At 49.4% G+C, this 23,136-nt stretch overlaps 1 protein-coding gene across 1 annotated transcript; it reads right to left on the bottom strand.

Annotated features, from left to right (window-relative positions):
* Window positions 1-15,359: 15,359 nt before the first annotated feature.
* On the bottom strand, window positions 15,360-23,136 carry PTMA (prothymosin alpha). Its single transcript, XM_086944556.1, has 5 exons — window positions 22,953-23,136; window positions 20,140-20,205; window positions 19,606-19,696; window positions 17,122-17,186; window positions 15,360-16,215 (listed from the first exon to the last, which is right to left on the bottom strand). Exons 1-5 carry the CDS (start codon window positions 22,995-22,997, stop codon window positions 16,168-16,170), a joined length of 315 nt encoding a protein of 104 aa, XP_086800682.1. The 5' UTR covers window positions 22,998-23,136; the 3' UTR covers window positions 15,360-16,167.

Below are 23,136 nucleotides of genomic sequence, written 5' to 3'. Positions count from 1 at the left end.
AGCCACCCGTTGCTTCACAGGTGGTTCTTCCTCCCCCGGCGCAGCCCCCCCAGGGCCGCCAGCCTTGCCACCAGCCTTGCCTCAAACTCCTTTGCCTTACACTCCTTTATCTTCGACTTCTCTTATTTCTGCCCCTACATCTCTGTTGCCTCAAAACACTTTGTCTCCTGTCCTCATGTCAACTTCTTCTCCTTCTGCTCCGCAACGAATGACTGAGACTGTCACTAGTCTTTTGTCTCCTTTCTTTGGGTCACTGAATATGACCCCTGTTTCTGAACGTAAGCAGAGACGTAGTCAGCTCCCTGGTCCCGAAGAGCGGGCAGTGTTAGATCTCCTTGCTCGTAGATGGGTTTCGAATACCTCCAAGTGCAGTCCGCAGTGGGAGGCACCAAAACAAAGGTATGTTTTTGATGTCATGTGTACCTTCCTTCATCAGGAGTGGGAAGATAATGAGTTGGGTTCAATTCCATTGGAATTGCTTAATGTTCAGTCTGAATTTGCTAAAGGGACGATAGTGGGTTCCGATGTTGAGGAAGCGGTAGAGACACTACTCACTTTTAGGTCTAGACTTCCACCTCAGACATTGTTCGAACCTGACCCTTCTGTTAGGAGAAAAGTGAAGCAGTATCCTATGAGAGAGGTTCCCCCTGTATGGAGAGAGGCAATTGTGGCTGATGCCGCTCATGGTATTGCGGCTGTACCGGCTCATTTTCAGCGAGTGTGGGTGCATGTCCCTTGGAAGAGAGCTAAGGTCCTGGCTCTTAAGCAGACCTTGCCTGACCCCCGTAAAAATTCTGCTGGTTCTCAGACAGTTGATGCGTGTGTTATGAATTTAGCTGACATAGATATGTTGATGGGTAATGTAGTTCCTCAACCCTTGTGGGCGAAGATCCGTCACGAGGATCACGTGCCAGAGTGAGGAGATACGTGGGTTAATATTACTGCTGCAGATGGTCGGCAGGTAGGAGGTGCCAAACCTGAACCCTTAGTTGCAGAACTACCTGGTAGGATTATTAATTTAAGGAAAACTATGATGCCTCCTCTGCGGGTGAATTGGGACAAGTTAGCAGCATGCAAACAAAAGAAAGACAAGAGTGTGTCTGATTTCTTCACTAGGTTTGAGGAAACATTCATTGATCATAGTGGTCAGGACATGAGTACAGAAGGTGGTCAGAGGTTGTTTGTAGAAAAGTTTGTTTTTAATTTACTTCCTGAACTTTCTAATAAGTTAAATGACTCTGAGAGTTCATGGGCTGTTTCTTCTTCGGCCCAGATATTGGCTAGTGCACAATACTATGAGAATAGAGATAAAGATGAGAAGGATAAAGTAGAGAAGAAGACTAGAAAATTAAAAACGAAAGTTCTTCTGCAGCAGGCTTATCCGCCTCGCCCTAATCAGCGTCAGTTTCAGCAACCTTCCCAGTTTCAGAAAACCCACAGTTTCAGAAACTGTTGCAGAAGTCAGAGTCTTTTGCTTCGCGACTCCCGCTAGGCCCTAATCAGTGTGCTTATTGTAAAGAAGAAGGTCACTTCAAGAATAGTTGCCCGATCTTGCTACAGCGTGCGAATGGTATGTGTGGTGGTTCCCAACAAGTAACTAGGGGTAGGGGACATGGTACGTTTCCCCAGAATGAGCGTTCCTTTTCCCCTCAGAATTCTATGAATTATTTTGACCAATTGAATGTTCCGACCGTCCAGTCCGCTCAGTACTACACTGATGAATATTATGTTGGAAGTGAGAGTGCTGGTTTTAATGATAGTTAGGACAGCCATGGACAAAGGGAGGGAGTAGTGTCAGTTACAGTAGACCAGAGTGGACCGTATGTTAAAGTGATTACATCAGGTGTGGCAGAACCTTTTCTTTTGGATACTGGTGCAGCAAAGAGTTCTATCATGCACTCTAAACTCCCTGGCGCACATTTGTCTGGCTTGACCAATATTTCAGTAGGATTTTCTGGCGCCCCAGTTCGTAACCCGGTTTGTTGTCCGTTGCCCCTTTCTATTGGTCCCTATGAATTGGAGGCTCCCCTTATTCTAACGACTGGCTGTGGTGAGAATCTGTTGGGTTTGGACTTGTTGAAAAGATTGCATGCAACATTACATTGTTCTCCTTCGGGAGTACATCTTACGGTGGGTAAGAAAGTGATTTCTTCGATGTATCTGTCTAAGGATCGCCTTCCACTGGAACTGCGTTCTCTTCCTGATACACTTTGGTCTACAGGTCCCAATGATGTTGGTCTCTTGCAAATTCCACCCTACGTTGTTACCCTTAAGTTGAATGCTAAATTACCTCGCATTCCTCAGTACAAAATTTCCAGTGAAGGGGAAAGAGCTCTTTTTGCGATTATCTATGATTTGGTTGAGAAAGGTGTGGTTGAAGAAACGAGAGGTAATGTGTGTAACAGTCCTGTTCTGCCTGTCCTTAAGCGTACTGACTCTTCTCAGCCACCTGTTTATCGGTTTGTGATCGACCTTCGAGAGGTCAATAAGATCGTTGTGCCACAGTTTCCTGTTGTCCCGGACATTACTGCTTTATTGACTATGATCCCTGCCTCAGCTGCTTGGTTTTCTGTTATTGATCTGAAGAACGCTTTCTTCAGTATTCCGATTGCTGAGGAAAGTAGGGATATTTTTGGCTTCTCTTTAGGAGGCCGCAGTTTTCGGTTTAAGCGCGCTCCTCAAGGTTATTGTGAGAGTCCCTCCATTTATAGTCAGGCTTTGAAAACTCAACTTGATACTCTTACATTGCCTTCTGGCGCTACTCTTATCCAGTATGTTGATGATCTGTTGGTTGCTGCTGATGATGAAGAGATTTGTAAAGAAGTTACTCTTTCTTTGTTGCGACATCTGTCTGACCTTCATCATAAAGTGTCACCTTCTAAGTTGCAGAATTGCCGCCAAGAAGTGACCTACTTAGGTCATCTCTTGTCGAAGGAGGGAAGGCGATTGCCCAAATGACTGTGCCATGCACACAGAGAGAGGTGCGTGCCTTCTTAGGTATCACCTCGTATTGTAGACAGTGGATTCCGAATTTTTCTTTGCTAGCGAAACCTTTGTTGAACTTACTCTTAAGGACACACCACACCCTCTTCCTTGGTCTGACGAATGTCAGAAGAGTTTTTCTGAATTGCGTGATGCATTGTGTTCTGCTCCGGTGTTGGGTACCCCCGACTACAGTAAACCTTTTACACTTTATGTACACGAGAGAGAAGGTTGTGCGTTGTCAGTGTTGACGCAACAATTTGGAGACAAGCAGCGCCCATGTGCGTATTTTTCTGCCACTTTAGATCCGGTAGCTAGGGCGTTGCCTGGTTGTCTAAGAGCTACAGCGGCAGCGGCTGTTTCTATCCGACAGTCTGCTGGTTTGGTATTCGATAATACATTGATTGTGATGGTCCCACATGCAGTGGATACCCTATTGAATAGAACGAAGACTCAACATCTTACCAGTGCGCGTTTGTCAGGTTATGAGTTGACGCTTTTGGCTAGTCATGTGCACATCAAGCAGTGCAACACATTGAATCCAGCTACATTGTTGCCTATTTTTGTAGAGATAGATGCTCAGGAACAGCATGACTGTTTTCTCCGGACAGAGGAGGAAACGAAGGGTAGAGTTGATCTGAAAGATACTCCTTTTTCGAATCCTGATGGTACCCTATGGGTAGATGGTTCATGCTTTAAGCTTCCGAATGGAGAGACGACTGCAGCATATGCTGTCACAACTTTGCACACGATTGTTAAAACAGCACGTATTGCACAGAATTCAGCGCAAGCAGCAGAGTTGATAGCATTGACTAGAGCGCGTGTGTTGTCAAAAGGAAAGAGAGTGAATGTTTATACTGATAGCCAATACGCATTTGGTGTGGTTCACAGTTTTGGTCGCTTGTGGAAAGAGAGAGGATTTCTTACTTCCCATGGTACGAAAATTCAGCATGGACAATTAGTGAGTGAACTTCTTGAATCACTTACTTTGCCGACCCAAATTGCGATAGTGGAGTGTAGTGCGCATAAGAAGGTTACGGATGATGTGGGTCGAGGGAATGCGTTTGCAGATGAAGTAGCGAGAGAAACGGCGAAAGATGTGACGAGTCGGATGTATGTTGCAGGTCCTGCCAGATGGGTTGTGGAAGAAGAAATGTGTGAAGATACAACAGAAAGCGTGATGATGATTCAGGCAGAAGCTACTGAGAAACAATTGAGTATGTGGAGAGAGAGTACGGGAATGTTGGATTCAACAGGCTGTTGGGTTGAGTTGTCAGAGCACCAGCGATGGTTGTTGCCAGATGCATATGTTCTTCCGGTGGTTACTATGGCTCATGGGTTGGCTCACATTAGTTCAAAAGGGATATGTAAGTTTTTGGCTCCGGTATGGCAGAATGGTGGAATTCCTAGGTGTGCTGAGAATTTGGTTAAACACTGCAAGATTTGCTTGATGCATAATCCTGGAAAGGAAACCCCAACTCCAGCGGGTCATTTTGCTCCTCCAACGTATGCGTTCGAGGTGCTGCAGATATTTTACATTCATATGAAAAGATGCAATAACTTGAAGTATATCCTTGTGGTTGTTTGTGCCTTTTCCAGATGGATAGAGGCCTACCCCCTAAAGGATAATACTGCCTTGTCTACAGCCACGGTTTTGCTCAAAGAATTCTTTCCCAGATATGGCTTGCCGAGGATGGTATGGAGTGATAATGGAAGTGAATTTGTGGGTCAGATTATGAAGAAAGTATGTGCGGGTCTGGGTATTAAACAGAAATTTCACGCTGCGAATCACCCCAGTCAGCAGGTCTGGTCGAGTGCTATAATGGCACTCTGAAGCTGAAGTTGGCCATGGTGCAAGCGAGCTCTGGTCTTACATGGCCCGATGCCTTACCATTGGCACTTTTGTCCACGAGAACGACAGTACATTCTCGCGTGGGACTTAGCCCATACGAGATTGTTTTTGGACGTCCGGAGAATGTCTGGGTGTGCCGAGGCCTAAGAAGTACAGTGATATTGAGTACCCTATGTTGGTTGACGACTTACATGATTTGACTGCTAAATTGTGTGTTTTTCACCAACAGGTCCATGATACTCTGCCTTCAGTTTATGCAGACGCAGGCCACACGATTCGACTTGGCGACTGGATTCTAACCAAGAATTTCCAGAGGTCAAAGAACTTGGAGCCAAGATGAACCGGTCCAAACCAAGTCCTGTCATCAACTCGGACTGCTATTAAGTTGTTCGGCAAGAAAAACTGGGTACATGGTACCCATTGCAAGAAGATACCTTTGCCCTTACCGTACGATAAGTGGGTCCGGGAAGGTGTTGCCGATTCAGAGAGTGAAAGGGTTCCGGGATTTGTACCTTTTAGCGATGGACATCTGGAATGGACTCAGTCAGAACGTGCGGATGATGAAGTCTTGCAAGAAGCTGTGCCGCCGTGTTTGAGACTTGATACTACGCACCCAGAGACACTCTTTCAGGACCGAACTATGCCTGGTAAAGAACGCTACAAATTAAGGTCTAAAAAGGACAAATAAAATCCGAATTTTTTTGTGAATTACACTCTTTCAGACAAGAGACTGTTTTTCTTTTTTCTTTTTCGAACCACCATTCGGGTTCAGCTGCAGGGTCGCAGTATAAGACTTAAGGGGTGGCCCGCGTATTGACGAAAGGTGTGCGGTTCTAGGGACGTCAAGGACGCCAGGACACACACTTGAGTGAAGAAGGAAAATTGCCGCGAGCAGCACGTTAAAGGATGGAGTCTGTTGTAACTGAAAGAGAGGTTGAGAGAATAGATCTTAAGACAAGATTTTGTACATTGATACATAGCAAATGTTATTGTGCGTTTTTAAGTATCACGTTAGCTTGTGTGGGTTGGACTGTCTATGCTACACAACAGACATCTGCACCCACCTCCCAACCTCACTACTGTTTCTTTGCACCAGTTTTATACGTTGCCTGAACATGAACAGACAAGGAGATCAGAATTTGTCAACAACTCGTTCATACAGTTGTTACATCAGCATCAGTTAGTAGTAAATATCACTATTTGTTGGGTTTGTGGTCTTATGCCTCATACGACATATAAAGGTATGCCATATTTGGTTTTGCCTTTTTCTTTTAATGGGTCTGTGTGGGCTTTTCAGACCATGTTTATCTATGCAAATGAGGTACGCCCCTTACGTTTCCTTAAAGATAACTCGAGCAATAGTGCCTTGATAAGGGGAATAGTAGCTATGATCCGAGATATTGATGTATATAATGCTATCCCTAAGGATGAGGTGCAGGCTTACATTGGTTGGAACGTGACTGGATATAGTACCAGCTTGACAGAGAAGGAGGGACGAAAAAGGTCTCCCCCTATTTGGATTGTACCCTACCGAGGCCATTTTTGTTTGCAAGGTAATGGTCGGAATCCGAAAGCTCAGCTAGGTAAGAGTGTGTGTGCTCAAACCTATGTCTATTCATCTCGGACTTCTCCACCGTTTGTGCCAGCTAAAGGCACGTATTTTGTTTGTCATGACAGAGCCTACACATGGTTGCACCCTGATTTTTCAGGAACGTGTTATGTGGCGTTTCTGCTTCCCGCTACATACACTACTGCTTCAGACTATCAGAACGAGATATGGTAGAGGTGTCTTCAATCAGGAAGATACTGCAGCACACGAAGTAGGAGATTTCTTCAAGGGCTTCCTGCCCTTTTGGGGTTCTATGATCAATAGTAGGCATATTCGACAGCTTGTCCGCGTTGTTGAAGCTACTATTAATGAGACAGCAGGTGCTCTTAGTAATGTTACAGCTGAGCTTCAAGCGGACCGCCTTATGACTTTGCAGAACCGTATGGTATTAGACATCATACTTGCATATCGAGGAGGAGTATGTAAATTGATTGGATCCAGTTGCTGTGTTTACATACCAGATAATGCCCCTACAGTGTACCAAGCCATCTCTAGGTTGTATAAAATCTCTGAGTCTATCCATGTAGATGAAGGAGACTGGTTATTGACGGGATGGTTTTGGGGACTGCTGTCCAAATGGGGATGGAAGACTCTGACATTCCTTGGTATGGTTTTAACCATCCTTTTCTCTTGTTGTCTTTGCATCCAGTGTGGTCCCGCCATTTGTAGTCTTTGTGCTACTATGTCTGTCCCGAGAGAAGTAGGGAATAATAAGATGATGCTACAGCAACACCTTGATGACCTAATGAATATCGATATAGACCTAGATTCAGATTAACATGAGTCTTAAGTTATTGCCTACGTAATGGCAAAAGGAGGGTCTGAGGTTTTGTAATTCTCGAGTCTGACTCCATTTTGTTTTGTGCCACCATTTTGTGTTGCCCTCACGTAGGCCTGTGAAGGTCACCTGGCGAACAAAGTGGCCTGGCCTTCTTAGTTCATGTATACATTAACTAGGTTTCTTTTTGACTCTGAAATGAACTATAAGAAACTGACATCTTCACCTGAAACTGACCTCACAAAGCCAATTTCCCTGATCGATCTTTGTCTGAGATTGCCAATTAATGTTCAGGACATTGTTAACTTTTAGTTTCCTTGCACATGCCTTATCTTGTTCAGCATCTGTTACTGTTTCTTTTTTATGTTTCTTCATTACATGGGTTATGCTTTCAATTATAGGTTTGTCCGGCTTGTGGAGATTGAATTTGGGACATTCCTAATAATTAACTTTTGGGTTGGGATACTGTAAATTGAGTTTTTGATATGTGATACTTTGTTTGAAAATGTACCTTATTGACTAGAATTTTGTGCTGTGGGTGTACATTTATAATGTGAATATTGGGTATAAAAGGAGACGTCTCGCCTTAGTAAAATGAGCAGTCTCCTGAGAATTTACACCGTGATGTATTTCTAGGATCACTGTTACTAGCTGCAGCTAATAAACTTGGTCTCTGATGCCATCCAGAAGTATTTCGTGTCTATGTATACCAAGACAGGTGAACTCGAAGATCTTAGGCGTGCCCCTGACGCCGCTGGGTTAAACACCGGTTCTTCACTCTCACTGCCCTAGTGTCTGTGTATTCCCACTCTGACTGCCCTAGTGCCCGTATATGCCCACTCTCACTGCCCAAGTGTCAGTGTATGCCCACTCTCACTGCCCTAGTGTCAGTATATCCCCAGACTCACACTGCACCAACGTCAGTATATCCCCAGACTCTCACTGCCCTAGTGTCAGTGTATCCAAGCTCTCACTGCCTTAGTTTCAGGATATGCCCACTCTCACTGCTTTAGTGTCAGTATATGCCCCCTCTCACTGCCCCAGTGTCAGGATATGCCCACTCTCACTGCCCTAGTGTCAGGATATACCCACTCTTGCTGCTCCAGTGTGGGTATATGCCCACTCTCACTGCCCCAGTGTCAGTGCATGCCCACTCTCACTGCCCTAGTGTCAGTATATCCCCAGACTCTCACTGCCCTAGTGTCAGTATATGCCAGCTCTCACTGCCCCAGCGTCAGTGTATGCCCACTTTCGCCACCCGGGTGATTAATGTATCTCCAGAGTCACTGCCCAGTCAGTGTGTGCCCACTCTCACCGCCTTAGTGTCAGGATATGCCCACTCTCACTGCCTCAGTGTGAGTGCATGCCCACTCTCACTGCCCTAGTGTCAGTGTATGCCCACTCTCTCTGCCCCAGTGTCAGTGTATGCCCACTCTCTCTGCCCCAGTGTGAGTGTATGCCCACTCTCTCTGCCCCAGTGTCAGTGTATGCCCACTCTCTCTGCCCCAGTGTTGGTATATGCCCACCCTCACTGCCCCAGTGTCAGTGTATGCCCAGACTCTCACTGCCCCAGCGTCAGTGTATACCCAGACTCTCACTGTCCCAGTGTCAGTGTATCCCCACACTCTCACTGCCCCAATGTCAGTGTATGCCCACACTCTCACTGCCCCAGTGTCTGTGTATGCCCAGACTCTCACTGCCTCAGTGTCAGTGTATGCCCACTCTCTCTGCCCCAGTGTCAGTGTATGCCCACTCTCACTGCCCCAGTGTCGGTATATGCCCACTCTCACTGCCCCAGTGTCAGTGCATGCCCACTCTCACTGCCCTAGTGTCAGTGCATGTCCACTCTCACTGCCCCAGTGTCAGTGTATCCCCAGACTCTCACTGCTTGATGTGTATGCCCACTCTCTCTGCCCCAGTGCCGGTATATGCCCACTCTCACTGCCCCAGTGTCAGTGTATGCCCAGACTCTCAATGCCCCAGTGTCAGTGTATGCCCACTCTCTCTGCCCCAGTGTCAGTGTATGCCCACTCTCTCTGCCCCAGTGTCAGTGTATGCCCACTCTCTCTGCCCCAGTGTCAGTGTATGCCCACTCACTGCCCCAGTGTCGGTATATGCCCACTCTCTCTGCCCCAGTGTCAGTGTATGCCCACTCTCTCTGCCCCAGTGTCAGTGTATGCCCACTCTCTCTGCCCCAGTGCCGGTATATGCCCACTCTCACTGCCCCAGTGTCAGTGTATGCCCAGACTCTCAAATCCCCAGTGTCAGTATATGCCCACACTCTCACTGCCCCAGTGTCTGTGTATGCCCACTCTCTCTGCCCGAGTGTCGGTATATGCCCACTCTCACTGCCCCAGTGTCAGTGTATCCCCACACTCTCACTGCCCTAGTGTCAGTATATGCCAGCTCTCACTGCCCCAGTGTCAGTGTATGCCCAGACTCTCAGTGCCCCAGTGTCAGTATATCCCCAGACTCTCACTGCCCTAGTGTCAGTATATGCCAGCTCTCACTGCCCCAGCGTCAGTGTATGCCCACTTTCGCCACCCGGGTGATTAATGTATCTCCAGAGTCACTGCCCAGTCAGTGTGTGCCCACTCTCACAGCCTTAGTGTCAGGATATGCCCACTCTCACTGCCTCAGTGTGAGTGCATGCCCACTCTCACTGCCCTAGTGTCAGTGTATGCCCACTCTCTCTGCCCCAGTGTCAGTGTATGCCCACTCTCTCTGCCCCAGTGTCAGTGTATGCCCACTCTCTCTGCCCCAGTGTCAGTGTATGCCCACTCTCTCTGCCCCAGTGTTGGTATATGCCCACCCTCACTGCCCCAGTGTCAGTGTATGCCCAGACTCTCACTGCCCCAGCGTCAGTGTATCCCCAGACTCTCACTGTCCCAGTGTCAGTGTATCCCCACACTCTCACTGCCCCAATGTCAGTGTATGCCCACACTCTCACTGCCCCAGTGTCTGTGTATGCCCAGACTCTCACTGCCTCAGTGTCAGTGTATGCCCACTCTCTCTGCCCCAGTGTCAGTGTATGCCCACTCTCACTGCCCCAGTGTTGGTATATGCCCACTCTCACTGCCCCAGTGTCAGTGCATGCCCACTCTCACTGCCCTAGTGTCAGTGCATGTCCACTCTCACTGCCCCAGTGTCAGTGTATCCCCAGACTCTCACTGCTTGATGTGTATGCCCACTCTCTCTGCCCCAGTGCCGGTATATGCCCACTCTCACTGCCCCAGTGTCAGTGTATGCCCAGACTCTCAATGCCCCAGTGTCAGTGTATGCCCACTCTCTCTGCCCCAGTGTCAGTGTATGCCCACTCTCTCTGCCCCAGTGTCAGTGTATGCCCACTCTCACTGCCCCAGTGTCGGTATATGCCCACTCTCTCTGCCCCAGTGTCAGTGTATGCCCACTCTCTCTGCCCCAGTGTCAGTGTATGCCCACTCTCTCTGCCCCAGTGCCGGTATATGCCCACTCTCACTGCCCCAGTGTCAGTGTATGCCCAGACTCTCAATGCCCCAGTGTCAGTATATGCCCACACTCTCACTGCCCCAGTGTCTGTGTATGCCCACTCTCTCTGCCCGAGTGTCGGTATATGCCCACTCTCACTGCCCCAGTGTCAGTGTATCCCCACACTCTCACTGCCCTAGTGTCAGTATATGCCAGCTCTCACTGCCCCAGTGTCAGTGTATACCCAGACTCTCAGTGCCCCAGTGTCAGTATATGCCCACACTCTCTCTGCCCCAGTGTCAGTGTATCCCCACACTCTGTGCCCCAGTGTGAGTGTATGCCCACTCTCTCTGCCCCAGTGTCAGTATATGCCCACTCTCTCTGCCCCAGTGTCAGTGTATGCCCACCCTCACTGCCCCAGTGTCAGTGTATGCCCACCCTCACTGCCCCAGTGTCAGTGTATGCCCAGACTCTCACTGCCCCAGTGTCAGTGTATGCCCACTCTCACTGCCTCAGTGTCAGTGTATCCCCACACTCTCACTGCCCCAATGTCAGATTATGCCCACACTCTCACTGCCCCAGTGTCTGTGTATGCCCAGACTCTCACTGCCTCAGTGTCAGTGTATGCCCACTCTCTCTGCCCCAGTGTCAGTGTATGCCCACTCTCACTGCCCCAGTGTCAGTGTATGCCCAGACTCTCAATGCCCCAGTGTCAGTATATGCCCACACTCTCACTGCCCCAGTGTCTGTGTATGCCCACTCTCTCTGCCCGAGTGTCGGTATATGCCCACTCTCACTGCCCCAGTGTCAGTGTATCCCCACACTCTCACTGCCCTAGTGTCAGTATATGCCAGCTCTCACTGCCCCAGTGTCAGTGTATGCCCAGACTCTCAGTGCCCCAGTGTCAGTATATGCCCACACTCTCTCTGCCCCAGTGTCAGTGTATCCCCACACTCTCAGTGCCCCAGTGTGAGTGTATGCCCACTCTCTCTGCCCCAGTGTCAGTATATGCCCACTCTCTCTGCCCCAGTGTCAGTGTATGCCCACCCTCACTGCCCCAGTGTCAGTGTATGCCCACCCTCACTGCCCCAGTGTCAGTGTATGCCCAGACTCTCACTGCCCCAGTGTCAGTGTATGCCCACTCTCACTGCCCCAGCGTCAGTGTATCCCCAGACTCTCACCGTCCCAGTGTCAGTGTATCCCCACACTCTCACTGCCCCAGTGTCAGTGTATGCCCACTCTCACTGCCCCAGTGTCAGTGTCAAGTCAAGTCAAAGAATTTATATAGCGCACTGCATACCCAGAGGGTCTCTCTCTGCCCCAGTGTCAGTGTATGCCCACTCTCACTGCCCCAGTGTCTGTGTATGCCCAGACTCTCATTGCCCCAGTGTCAGTGTATGCCCACTCTCACTGCCCCAGTGTCAGTGTATGCCCCCTCTCTCTGCCCCAGTGTCAGTATATGCCCACACTCTCACTGCCCCAGTGTCTGTGTATGCCCACTCTCTCTGCCCGAGTGTCGGTATATGCCCACTCTCACTGCCCCAGTGTCAGTGTATCCCCACACTCTCACTGCCCTAGTGTCAGTATATGCCAGCTCTCACTGCCCCAGTGTCAGTGTATACCCAGACTCTCAGTGCCCCAGTGTCAGTATATGCCCACACTCTCTCTGCCCCAGTGTCAGTGTATCCCCACACTCTCAGTGCCCCAGTGTCAGTGTATCCCCAGATTCTCACTGTCCCAGTGTGATATCAGGCCGAGTCTGCCCGGTGTGGTGCTTGCATCTCTTGCCTGTGGTAAGAGTCTCACCTCAGTCGCTCTCCCCCCGTCCAGGGTCACTGCCCTAGTGTTGGCGCTCATCCTATGTCGGTATCTTTGTCCAGGTATCCACGTGCTTGGACAGTGACAAACACGGTCCAGTCATACGCGAGGCATTCAGCCGAAATACAGCGCATGGAAACCCATCTGTGCGAGACTGAAGCGCAGTGGACGCGCTCTTTACTTCCACTGATTTTGAAGGACCCAACAAGTCTCTGCCCTGGGAACTTCACCGGCCATCTCGTGGATGGCAAAACAAGGAAATGGCACGAAGTTTTTTGGGGACTGTATTCCAAATTAAATTAATTCTTCCAGGCCCTAGAGATGGTGGTGGTCTAAACAGAGCCAGTCCCTGTCCCCTGCCGCCCCCCACTCATGGAACCAATATCACTGTGCCAGGTACCCCACAAGAGGGGGGGGGGGGTCAAGTGCTAGAACACATATGCTCGTGCACCCAGGAGTGCGCGCACAGCACCTCCTTGAGCACACCCTGGAACCCACTGAAGGCGAGACACCCATTCCTCGTGCCATCCGGAAGAGCTCGAGGTTCTGCAGCAAGGGGCCCCCCAAAGCCTGCTCTACCCGCAGTGTAGGGTGGGGGACCTGCCCTCAAGCCTAGTTATTGTGCGGTGCTCGTTGGTTGCATTTTCACCAGTGCCGGCTTGACCTAGGAAACACCTACCCTCGGGTGAGACCTACCTCAACACCTGAGACTGTTGCATGTTTGCGTCATGTATGCTCCCTTGCACGTGCTGTATGCATTGACACCGGATGTTGCGTGGCCGATGCTCTATGCAGCACACACCCACATGCCACACCCGGTGCCCATGCATACAGCTCTAGTACCTGCAGCAGCCTGCCGCCCCACCCGAAAACATGTTCTGGGTCTGCCAAGATAAAAACAAGCATTGGCAAAGCCAACAGGCCTCACTTTGATGTGAGGTGTAAACTCATCAATTCACATACACTGCTTTCATGCATAAATGCAGTTTGGCACAAGAAGCCAGCACTGTTGGCCTGAACAACAGCACGATGCGGTGGATCGAAGCCTGCATGGAGGTCCAGGGAGCAAACGATCGGGAGCCAAGAGGCGTGCTAGCCAGAACCAAACCCTAAACATTCCATGGTCCTGGGTGTGGCGAGTCGAAGGGGCGAGATCCACCTGGGTTCTATGTAGCCCCTGTGTACCAGCATCATGGGCACCGCCACCGCGTTTCCTTTTTTTAACCTACAGGCAGGGCCACTGAAATTATCCGATTCTATCGCATAATTATGGCTTTTTGCCACATAATCCAGCATCTGCTGGCTGCACAATCTGCAGATTAACACAAAAAAACAGTTTCTCGCTCAAACGTTACTAAAAACGCAGCGCTGGGGAAGGCCCTTTTAGAAACAGTTACCTTGTCATTTTAATGGGCTTTCTTCTATATGGAGTTGTTAAACTAAGTAGGTGAAACCTTAGCGGAGACAGTATTTACTGGTGTAAAAAATGACAAAATAATTAATACATTATGCCGAATAATTTACCTTTTTATGCCGCAAAATGTAGCCAGCTCTGCCGCATAATCTAGTGCTGCCCTGTCTCCCAATGGCGCTGCCTAAACGTGACTGGTTACTAGTGGGTAAAGTGACGCACTGCTACCAGAGTGCCCTTGTCACCTAAAAGTGTTACTAGGCACCTGGGGCTCTCCAGAAAGGTTCTCCTCAACTGCTGTTCCCCCAGCGCTTCCTAGACACTAACAGACGGAACCTAGTAGCGCCCTGAAGCAGTTACTTCTATAGCACTTTGTACCAGTCGATATGTGTGGGCAATGTCTGGCATTAGCAAAGACCTATTGATTTTTACTAAAAGTCTGCACACATTCTTTCAAGCAGCCCTCTTTAAACATTAGATTGCATTTGTTTTGCAGCAACCCACCAACACGGGGGGGGGAAAGCCCACTGTAGCCATAGGTTTTATCCTAAGCGAGTGACGTCATTCAGTCGAAAAAAAATATGGCCGCTCACAGAAAGTAGTCCTCTCTAGAGTAGGGATTTGAGAGGCATTGTATACCTTTATCCCAAAAGTTTATTAAAAAAAACCGAAGCAATAGTATATATATATATATATATATATTTTTTTTTTTTTTTTTTTTTACTTATGGTCATGTTCTTATCTGTGCATATACACGGGTGGCCATCTCAAGTATTATTGCAACAACGATATATATATATATATATATATATATATATATATATATATACACACACACACATACATACATACATACACTATCAATGTAACCGTCTGTACTTTGATAGCACAGTTGGTCATTTGTAAGTGTTTAGGTAAGTGGCTTCCAAGAACTTGTTTTGCAAGGCAAGAACACCGCTTCCAAACACCAGAGCTATTGTGTTTACCAATGCTTGTCGACACAGCGTTTGTCTCAAACCTTTATCGTGCTTTAGCAGAATAGAACTTTTAACAGATTCGTAATTGGCAGGCATTAGACCCAGGGCCACGGTGGATCAGGGCAGGGGCATCAGAGCACATTTGATTTATTGAACTGGTACTTTGGACTCCCTTAGCTTGGCATTCATCCGTAGTAAAAAAAAAAAAGCGGAGCTCTGAAGGTGTACTATCCATTGGCATCTGGAGGGCATCTTTGTGGGTAGCATTACAGGCACAGTGAGATTACTGGATGCTCACGAGGGCCGCCCTTCAGATGGGGAGAGAACTTTGGGGTTAACTTGCTTGGGAAGGGACTTCTGAGCTGAAATCTTAATTACCCCCTCACTACGCCCCCTCCCCTGAACTACAAAGGGGAACAGGGTATTAATTTGCATGAAACACAGGAAAAGAACAGCTCTGAGTCAGTCGCCTTAGAACAACTCGGCAAAATAAAATTCCTGTTTTATTGTTGGACATCAGTTCACACATACATCAAACCGGCCAAGAAATGAAAAAAAAAAAAAACAGCAACTTCATACACAAATAAAATTTAAAAAAACAACAAAAAAAGTCCATCTTTGGCCTTGCCAGCTCATACAACCCAAACTACGTATGGTACATCAAGGTACGTACACAAACAAAAAGGTTACTGGAATGCTCAGATCGGGTCTTTTTGCATTTTATTTTATAGATTTTTTTATTTTTTATATTTTTTAACAAGTTTCCCCTCCTCCCCCTCCGCGGTTTATTTTTCCTTGTGTAGAACTCACGACCTGGTCACACCACGAATAATAGTTACACCTAGAACAGGGACGGGAGGGGCGGAGGGAAAGCCCCCTCCCCTATTCATAGCCCACCCTGCCGCCCCCCAACACAGACACTTCAAAGCTCACTTTTGGTCACCTAGAGATCACTTAAAAATGACTGACCCCCAACCCCCTAACAATATGTACAAAAATATAAAATGTAAATAAAAAATACAAACAAATTCTTTTTTTTAAGTACTTTCAGAAGAAAAGTGGAGCTTTGAAGTTTCGCTACTTCCCTTCCCGCTCCGTTTTTTTTGTAAAAATGTTCGCACCCGCTATGGTCTGTGTGCGCGTGCGGCGAAGCCATGTCCACAAAGGGACTAGGGGGGTCTCGAAGGGGACAGGCATGGGTTCGCTGCTCTACTTCAGGGGAGGAAGAAGGGTGACCACTTTTTGACAGGAAGAGGGTGAAAAGGACAGCAGCCAGGATAAGAAGGGGGTCGCCTAGTCATCATCGGCCGTCTTCTTTTTCTTGTGTTCAACCTCATCATCCTGGTGGAAAAAGGATAGACTTTAGTTCAAGTCACACTAAAAAACTTTTTTTTATAATTCAAGCAACCACTCTCCAGCATAGAATTGTGTGGCAGTTTAAATCATTTTCTGAGAAACAGTGCTACAGGCGAGTAGGTTCTATCTTACTATTTATAATATTTACAAAATCAATGTTATTCAGATTACCAATTGTTCTGAAGAAGATCCCCCCAATCCAAACCATAAAGGTCTTGACAGCAGATTAAGGTGTAAACTTCCCATAAAATCAGTCCTTAATTTGTGCCAGTAGTTTCCAGTGCTGGGCCCTGTCACTTTATTGTCAATACCGGGTCTTCTGACAGCCTGCCACATGGTGGCGCTGTTGGCTTTATTTTTTGAGAAGCACCACAGCTGCTTAATAGTTGACATGTGTTAAACAGTTGCCGCCCAAAGCTATAATAGCGTTGATGGCATGTATTAGTCATTTTAATATATATATATATATATATATATATATATCTATAGTCTGAATTGACACATGTAGGAGATTGATGGCTATCGCCTCCTTACAAGGCCTTGCTACTTTTTTTTTTAAGTAATCACTGCATAAAATGTAGCCATTGACTGCCAGACCAGGACCCTAAAAAGCCAGAAACACTTGATAAACCCTCATAGGACCTGAACTAAAGGCTTTATGTAGCTAGTGCCCGAGCACCGTGCATTAACGCCTGTGCAATCATTGGTGCAAGGCACAGGAAACAACTAATATTCTGCCAGCTCGGGGCAAGTTAATAACAGGACAAGCCCAGGGGCAGGCATAACCAACTCTGTATCACCAGAACTGCTGCCAGCTACCAGAGCGCTGCATACAAGACCAGCTGATGCTAACCCATAAGCCACCCACAACGTGTCGCCCACAAGACCCACCTCATCATCTTCAGCCGCCCTCTTGCATGTGGGTTCATCGTCTTCATCATCATCCTCATCTTCTCCTGTAATTCAAAAGATGCATTGTCAGTTTTGGTGGGGACAATCGATGGACATCAGAAACGTGTGCACAGTTGAGGTGGGTTCACAAACGGGACACCCCAAGGCCGGGACACCTCAAGGCCAGATCAGAGCCCCTCTGAATAAAATGATCAGGCAGCAAATGGACAGACATCCTACAAGTGAGGTCTTTCAGAACGGTGACAGACTGGATAAAGACCGGACCCATCACCCGGGATTTGGACACATCCCGCCATGAAGAGATGTACTTTAATCCCTTATGCAGTGCTGGCCTTCCCCACCGTAAGCCTTGGATTAGGTCACCCTAAACATGGCTTCTCTGGAAACCTACTGAAGGGGGATCCTGCATAATCCACGCAGGGATCACCAGGTCATGGCCAGGGTTGCCAGAGGGCAAAGGGGCAAAGTGTGCTCAAACCCAACATGTAGCGTTCAGTGGCAAATCAGATTACATACAAGCGCCTCCCCCTGAAAATAGTTGCATGGTAAACCACTGGAGTGAAGCTCATCTACTAAAACTAACCTCTAAATCCTGCTTAAGGAATGTTCTAGCGAGGGGCAGAAGGCTCCAGGAATGGACGCTAAATTATACCTAAACACACCCCATACATACATCCCACACACCACATATACATACACACCCATCCCCCACACACACACCCCCAACACACCCATACACACCCCCCAACACATACACCCATACACACCCCCCAACACATCCACACACACCCCCAACACATCCACACACACACCCCCAACACATCCACACACACACACCCCAACACATCCACACCCCCCAACACATCCACACACACACCCCCCAACACATCCACACACACACCCCCAACACATCCACACACACACCCCCAACACATCCACACACACACCCCCCAACACATCCACACACACACACCCCCAACACATCCACACACACACCCCCCAACACATCCACACACCCCAACACATCCACACACCCCAACACATCCACACACCCCAACACATCCACACATACATACCCACGCATCCACACGCACACGCATCCACACGCGCACACATCCACACGCGCACACATCCACACGCGCACACACACATGCATATCTTCATGGCTGCCTGTTTATATTTGTCCTCCTTGTACCAGGGGCATGGTACTGGTGTCCTACATAGGTGGTTTGGGAATATGCCTCATCCCTTAAACATGTGTGCCCTGGTGTGATCTTAAAGTACAGACTCTCAGCGCCAGGCAAAGCTCACCCAGGAAAGCAGGAACTTCGTGCAAAGTCATTTCCCAATTCAACCCCTGGAAAGGGAGAGATTTACTCGCCAAACATCCTCGTGTGCAAGAGATTAAACCCTTCCCGCGACAAGCCAGCATCAGTGGCACACGGACCCCGCCCACGCACTTGGAAAGGACCACGCCCACTCGGCGCCTCACCCCGGACTGAAGGCCAGGGCGGCTTGGCAGGGTGTGTGGCTGGGAGGGGCCCAGTGGGAGGGGCAGCCCAACTGTCAAAACATGCCCGTGGCGCCACGATCTCACTAAAGTGACGATTAAAGGCTCCCAAATTACGGGCCTCCGCCGGGGTGCACCAGTCCCTGCACTACAGAGAATGAAAACCCTAAAATCCTGCCCTGGCAGCTGCAGGTAGCAACTCGAAGATTCAGCAGATTCGGGGGTTTTAAGTTTGATCGTGTGCTCTTCAGTGCAGCCGTAAGGAGGTCTCCTAATAATGCTGCCATCACAGAGCCTGGCAAAGAATACACCGGCATTTACTGTTCTCACCTCCAGATCGGCACTTCAATGATCACACCCAGGGGCTGATCTGCGTCGGCGCGTTCACACAGGCACGGGTGTCAAAGTGCAAGTGACAATCCCTTCCGTTTATTCTGCCGCGCATCACCCAGAAGACAGTCCACGTGACTGCAAGAAGGATGCCCCCCCCCCCCCCCCCACCCCCCGAAACTTACCTGGATGACACGGCCTGCCTCACACGTGCATTAGCACCAAATAGTGCAGCGCTCGGACACTACAAGAGCGCGAGGGAGACTTCAGAATGCAGAACAGGGGCCTCAACGAACACCAGTCCCCCAACACTGGCAGCTTCAAAGTAGAACTCACCCATTTTGCACCCGGGCAAGGTGTACTCCAACTAGTGACTGGTTCATGGTTGTTAGAGGTGATTTGTGAATGCAAGTTCACATCACGGACTTTGCAAAGGGGGAGATTTAATTAGGGTGCACCAAGTCCCGGTGTCAATGCACCTGCTGCACTAATCTGAATGGCACGGCAACAGACCACGGGCCGCCTGCTGTTTCCGGTAGTGTGCGCTGTTGTCGTACGTGTGACCTTGTGCGCATGAGAGCCCAGGTGGAAACAAGGTAAAATGGAGAGGAAATTAGGCTTACCTTCTACTTCGTCTTCTTCCTCGTCCTCTTCCCCAGCTTCCTCATCATCGTCTACCTCGTCTGCTTCCTGTTCACCGTTTTCCTCGTTTTCCTGGGTGGAAAGGGCATAGGATTAGCGCTGATCACCAGTGGGCAACTAGTCTGCAAACAGGTTAGGATGCACCCTTGACCTCCAGCCCGCATGCGATGATTGGACCCTGCTCGGGGTGTACAGTGTGAAATAAATGCACATGCTAGTTGCTGGGCCCTTCGACTGCTAGTGAAGTGATTGTGTAACGGCTGCCACAAGTGAACACTAGTGAACGTGCAAGGTTTATTCAGCGCCTGGAAGCACGGGCATTGCAAAGTGAACACTAGTGAACGTGCAAGGTTTAGTCAGCGCTTGGAAGCACGGGCATTGCAGGACTAAAAGAATAAAGATGTCACCTGGCACCATTCCTGCTACCAGGTGCAGTGATGCGGATACAGGGGAAGCCACTGCGCCCACCCTGAAAACCACCTACGCTCCCAAGGAAACATGGCGAAAATACTCACTGCCTTCCCGTTTGCTGCCTTGTCCTTTTCTTCTGTTTCTACTTCTTTGCCCTTTGCTTTTAAATCCTGGAGGAATAAAAGATAGTTCGGTTAACGTAAAGAAAAATTTAAAATAACAAAAAATAAACATTTAATAATAAAACTGTGGTAGTAAAAAAAAAAAAAAAAAAAAAGCAGTCAACAGTCCCTATGAAGAAGGTGCACTGTGAGAATTGAGTTACTATAATGAGACCGAAAGACAGAAAGGTAATTGTGTACCTGTCTACCAGTTAAGTTGTCTATATTGTGTTACCGAGCCAAAGAAAATCTTGAAAAGGTAATCTTCAAAAGGTATAATAATCTTTGGCGACTGTGGTGTAAAGCAGGCATTAAAGTGTACAATCAAGGGTCAACTAGCTATCCCCCCCGGTAACACAACAGGCCTATACAGGAGGCGCAGGAGTTGATTGACGGCCCTGGAGGGATGGGCCGTAGCCCGCATGCGCAGTTAGGACTGCCCGTGCGTGCAACACCTCCGCACGCTGCCAACATCTGTTCAAAGCTGGCGCCACAGCGAGGACGCCATCCGATTGGTCGTCCCGCCCCACGTGACCATGTTCCCTTTCTTCACCTGGTGACGAGCGGGGGGCGGAGCTCCCGCGGCTGGGGTGGGAGGGACTGCGGAGAGGGCACCTGGAGAGGAGGGACAGGAGCTGCTCCTTGTAGGGGGGAGGCGAAGCGGAATGCAGGGGTGTCAGAGGCAAACGCCCCCCGGCTATGAGGAACACCTGGCACCCCCCTCCCCCGCCGGAGAAGCATCAAAGATTGATGGCGCGGCCCCTCCCCCACCTCACCTGCGCGCCCAAGTACAGGCACCAGTGCACCCCACCCGTGCACCTGGGGCGTGTGTGCCAGGCGCCCCAGGGGCATAAGGGTGGGTATAATGTATCCCGTACACTCCATGGAGACTAAGATCCGCCACTATGTATCCCTCAGCCGAACACGATCCACTTCCTGCACACGGAGACATGATACTAATTATCCCTCGGTAGAACTCCCCCCCCGCCCCCCCATTCACTTGATGCCCACCAGGACTGCCCACTATGTGTCCGCCAGCAGAACACGATCCCCTTCTCACTCATGGAGACACGATACTATGTATCCCAAGGTAGAACCGCATCACTTGTTCCGCCACTATGTATCCCGATACGCTCGGACCCGCCACTGTGTATCCATCAACAGCACACGATGCCCTTAAACACGGAGACACGATACTATGTATGCCCACCCCACCGTAGAACCCCAGTTACTTGCTGCACACGAGAACCAGCCACAATGTATCCCTCAACCGATGGACCCGGTACCCATTGTGACCCGGCCCGGACACAATGCATCCTCGATAGAACACGGTTCACTTTACCCTTCTTAAGACCTGTCACCGTGCACCCCGAGCCACGGGCCGCTCCGCTTCCGATACAAAGGGACTTCCCACAATGTACCCTGTGCCAGCACCCGGCCCGCCACAGTCCCAGCATCTTGCCCTGATCGTGGCATCACCGTGTGCGCGTGGAAGGGGTTGTATTTATTTACATGTACATGGGACCACGCTCTAATTAACAATCAAACGGATCTTGGCCCCTGGAGGCCGCTCCCGGCAGCGCCTTGCCCTAAAGCACCCCCCCCCCCACTTTTTTTTTTAACTCCTTCACCCCTCCCCCGACCAGGTCTGCCTGCATCCTCCGTTATCCTCCCGAGGGGGATGCGCTCCGACCTCTCCCCTGGCAGGGCGACGATGGCTGTCACTCATCCGCCCCCTGTCACTGCCAGCCTGCACTCACTCGGAGGGAGGCGTGGGCTTCACAATGGCGCTCCCCTGGCACCACTGGTGGGCAGCGGCGGGAGGGCACCGCACTTCCTGCCCTAGATCGCGGTGCCCCCTCACCTGCCCGGCACAGCCACTTTACTAAACAGACCACTTGGCCCCGAATCCAAAAGAAGACATCAGGAACGCCCCCCGTGACCCCAAAACAGCAGGGAAAGAAAGTCGACCACATGTACCCATAGTGGCAGAGGGCAATAAACTATCAGAAACCAAATAAACAACAGAAATAAGAAAGATCCCGCCATGCTTTGATGACCAATTAAATGCCACCCTCGCCCGCCCCACTAGCAATCGAGTGGGAGTGCGCGCTCTAACCTCCTTGGTAGCATTATTTGGGGTCACAGACGAAAACCCCATGTACCCCTTAAGCACAAGGTCAAATCAGCAAGCTTATCCTTTGAGGTCGGGTCCCCTCTGCCTCCCAGAGGGGGCTCCAGCTGAGATCAGTGCCCCCACCTCTCACTTTAGCCCCCTCCTACCCTCCGTACCCTAGGTCAGGGCATCACACCCTCTGAGGTCACAGAGCAAGAGTGGTGCCTCCAATCTCAGTAAACAAAGAGCCCCCGCGGCGCTGCGCGCACTGGCACCGCTCATGCCCAGCTCTGCCCATCACCCGCACCGAACCGGCCCAAAAACAGACCGCGTCCGGAGGTGGCAATCTGGTGCCAAGATTTGACCTTTACCCATCACCGCAGAAATCACACTCAAAAACTCAACACACCAACTCTGAAGTTCTGCCAGCACAACATTTCACCCAAAATGCGAATTTTTCAAAGGTACGGGTGAATGGGTTAGTCAATAAGGAAATAACCATTAATCATGGTTGAGTCCCCATGAAAGAAACTGGCAGGAGCGGAGATGCGACGCAGGTGCTGTAACAAAGCAACCAAAAATATGGCATAGAGGGGAGCTGTCAGTTTCTCCCAAAGTGCCCAACAAGCGCGACTCTTACCTTGGTGGTCTTCTCCACGCTGGCATCCAGTGCTGCTTCGGACATGATGGACGGGAAGGTGCTACAATAAAATATATACAAATATATATAAAAAATAATGGATCGGCTCGAAAAAAATAATTCGCCTGTTGCAGCAGCTGGTGCAGGAACAATGGAAAGAAGGCTTTTCTTGTGTGCTGCCAGT

The sequence above is a fragment of the Lissotriton vulgaris genome, chromosome 11 (assembly GCF_964263255.1).
Source record: "Lissotriton vulgaris chromosome 11, aLisVul1.2, whole genome shotgun sequence".
NCBI classification, from domain to species: domain Eukaryota; kingdom Metazoa; phylum Chordata; class Amphibia; order Caudata; family Salamandridae; genus Lissotriton; species Lissotriton vulgaris.
Note: the sequence above shows the minus strand (reverse complement) of the source record. Positions and strands in the feature narration are given on the sequence as shown.

Bases quoted from the DNA above. Each gene is read 5' to 3' on its own strand.
- PTMA (XM_086944556.1), bottom strand. From the start codon at position 22,997: ATGTCCGAAGCAGCACTGGATGCCAGCGTGGAGAAGACCACCAAG. The intron at 20,206-22,952 runs GTAAGAGTCGCG...TTATTCCTCCAG, and splicing joins GCGTGGAGAAGACCACCAAG to GATTTAAAAGCAAAGGGCAA. The intron at 19,697-20,139 runs GTGAGTATTTTC...CTTTCCACCCAG, and splicing joins AGGCAGCAAACGGGAAGGCA to GAAAACGAGGAAAACGGTGA.